Here is a 1,003-nt window from a genome sequence, read left to right on the forward strand (position 1 = left end):
CGGAGGTCTCTTCGCCTGGCTCTTCGCCCTGGAGGAGCCTGGCTCCGAGAACGGCTTCAGCATCACCGGTGAGTGGGGACCCAAGATGCGCCACCGAGCCCCGTTGCTCTGAGGGACACGGCTCCTGGTGGGGTGGCCTGGCTCAGATCCGGGGTGACGTGTGGCTTGGGGCAGGTGATGAGGGGTGCGGGTGGGGGTTCGGGGCAGCCCCATGGCTCCTCCGATCATCTCCCCGGGTTCAGCTGGCTGTCGCCTCCCTGCTGCGAGTCCTCGCGGGTGTGCCGGAGGAGTGGGGAAGGATGCTTTGGGGATGTATTCCGTAAAAATCCTACAACCGAATGCCGCCTGTTCCCTTTTCCTGCCCAGGCGCCGAATTCACCCAGAGCCTGGAGGTGACCTTCTACCCCGGGGAGGAGACGGTCCACGTCACTCAGACGGCTGAGGGCCTGGGGCCGGACAATTACTTAAGCCTTAAGACACACATCCAGGGCCAGGTGCCGTTTCTCCCGGAGAACGTCACTGTCCACATCGCTCCCTACAAGGAGCTCTACCACTACTCCAGCTCAGGTAGGAGCCCGTGCTCAGCCCCGGGTTCGGTTTCTCGCACGCCATCCCTGCGTGCCCCGCTTGGAGCAGCCCAAAACCGCCCCATCCCCACCGCGGTTCCCAGCGTCCAAGAAGCATCGATGCTGAAGCCGCTTCTCCCCCCATCCCGGGGGGGTTTTCTTGCTGTCTGGCAGCCGTGATGTCCTCTGCTCACCGGGAGTACGTCCTGGCCGCGGGCGCCGCCAACCAGCCCTTTTCCTGCCGCCTGCGCCAGAACATCACCTTCGCCGGCTGCCCAGACGCCCGCCTGCCCGCCCGGCAGCGGCTGAGCGTGGCGCGCGCCTTCGCCCTCTACGACGGCCAGGAGCACGTCCTGCGCTACGCCCTCGCCGCCCGCGTCGGCTCAGCACGAGGTGAGCTCCAGCACCCACCCCGGGGGGCCAACCCCCGCCCCGCC

At 67.1% G+C, this 1,003-nt stretch overlaps 1 protein-coding gene across 1 annotated transcript in view; it reads left to right on the forward strand.

Moving 5' to 3' along the window:
- The window catches only part of NID2 (nidogen 2), a 22,739-nt gene that overhangs the window by 12,031 nt on the left and 9,705 nt on the right, over positions 1 to 1,003 (forward strand). The window contains 3 exon segments of the mRNA XM_019474778.1: positions 1 to 68; positions 367 to 567; positions 741 to 995. The exon segment at positions 1 to 68 is cut by the window's left edge and continues 93 nt beyond it. Of these exon segments, the coding sequence (XP_019330323.1) occupies positions 1 to 68; positions 367 to 567; positions 741 to 995 (524 nt within the window).

Source organism: Aptenodytes forsteri, unplaced genomic scaffold (genome assembly GCF_000699145.1).
Source record: "Aptenodytes forsteri isolate BGI_AS27 unplaced genomic scaffold, ASM69914v1 Scaffold76, whole genome shotgun sequence".
Lineage (NCBI taxonomy): Eukaryota > Metazoa > Chordata > Aves > Sphenisciformes > Spheniscidae > Aptenodytes > Aptenodytes forsteri.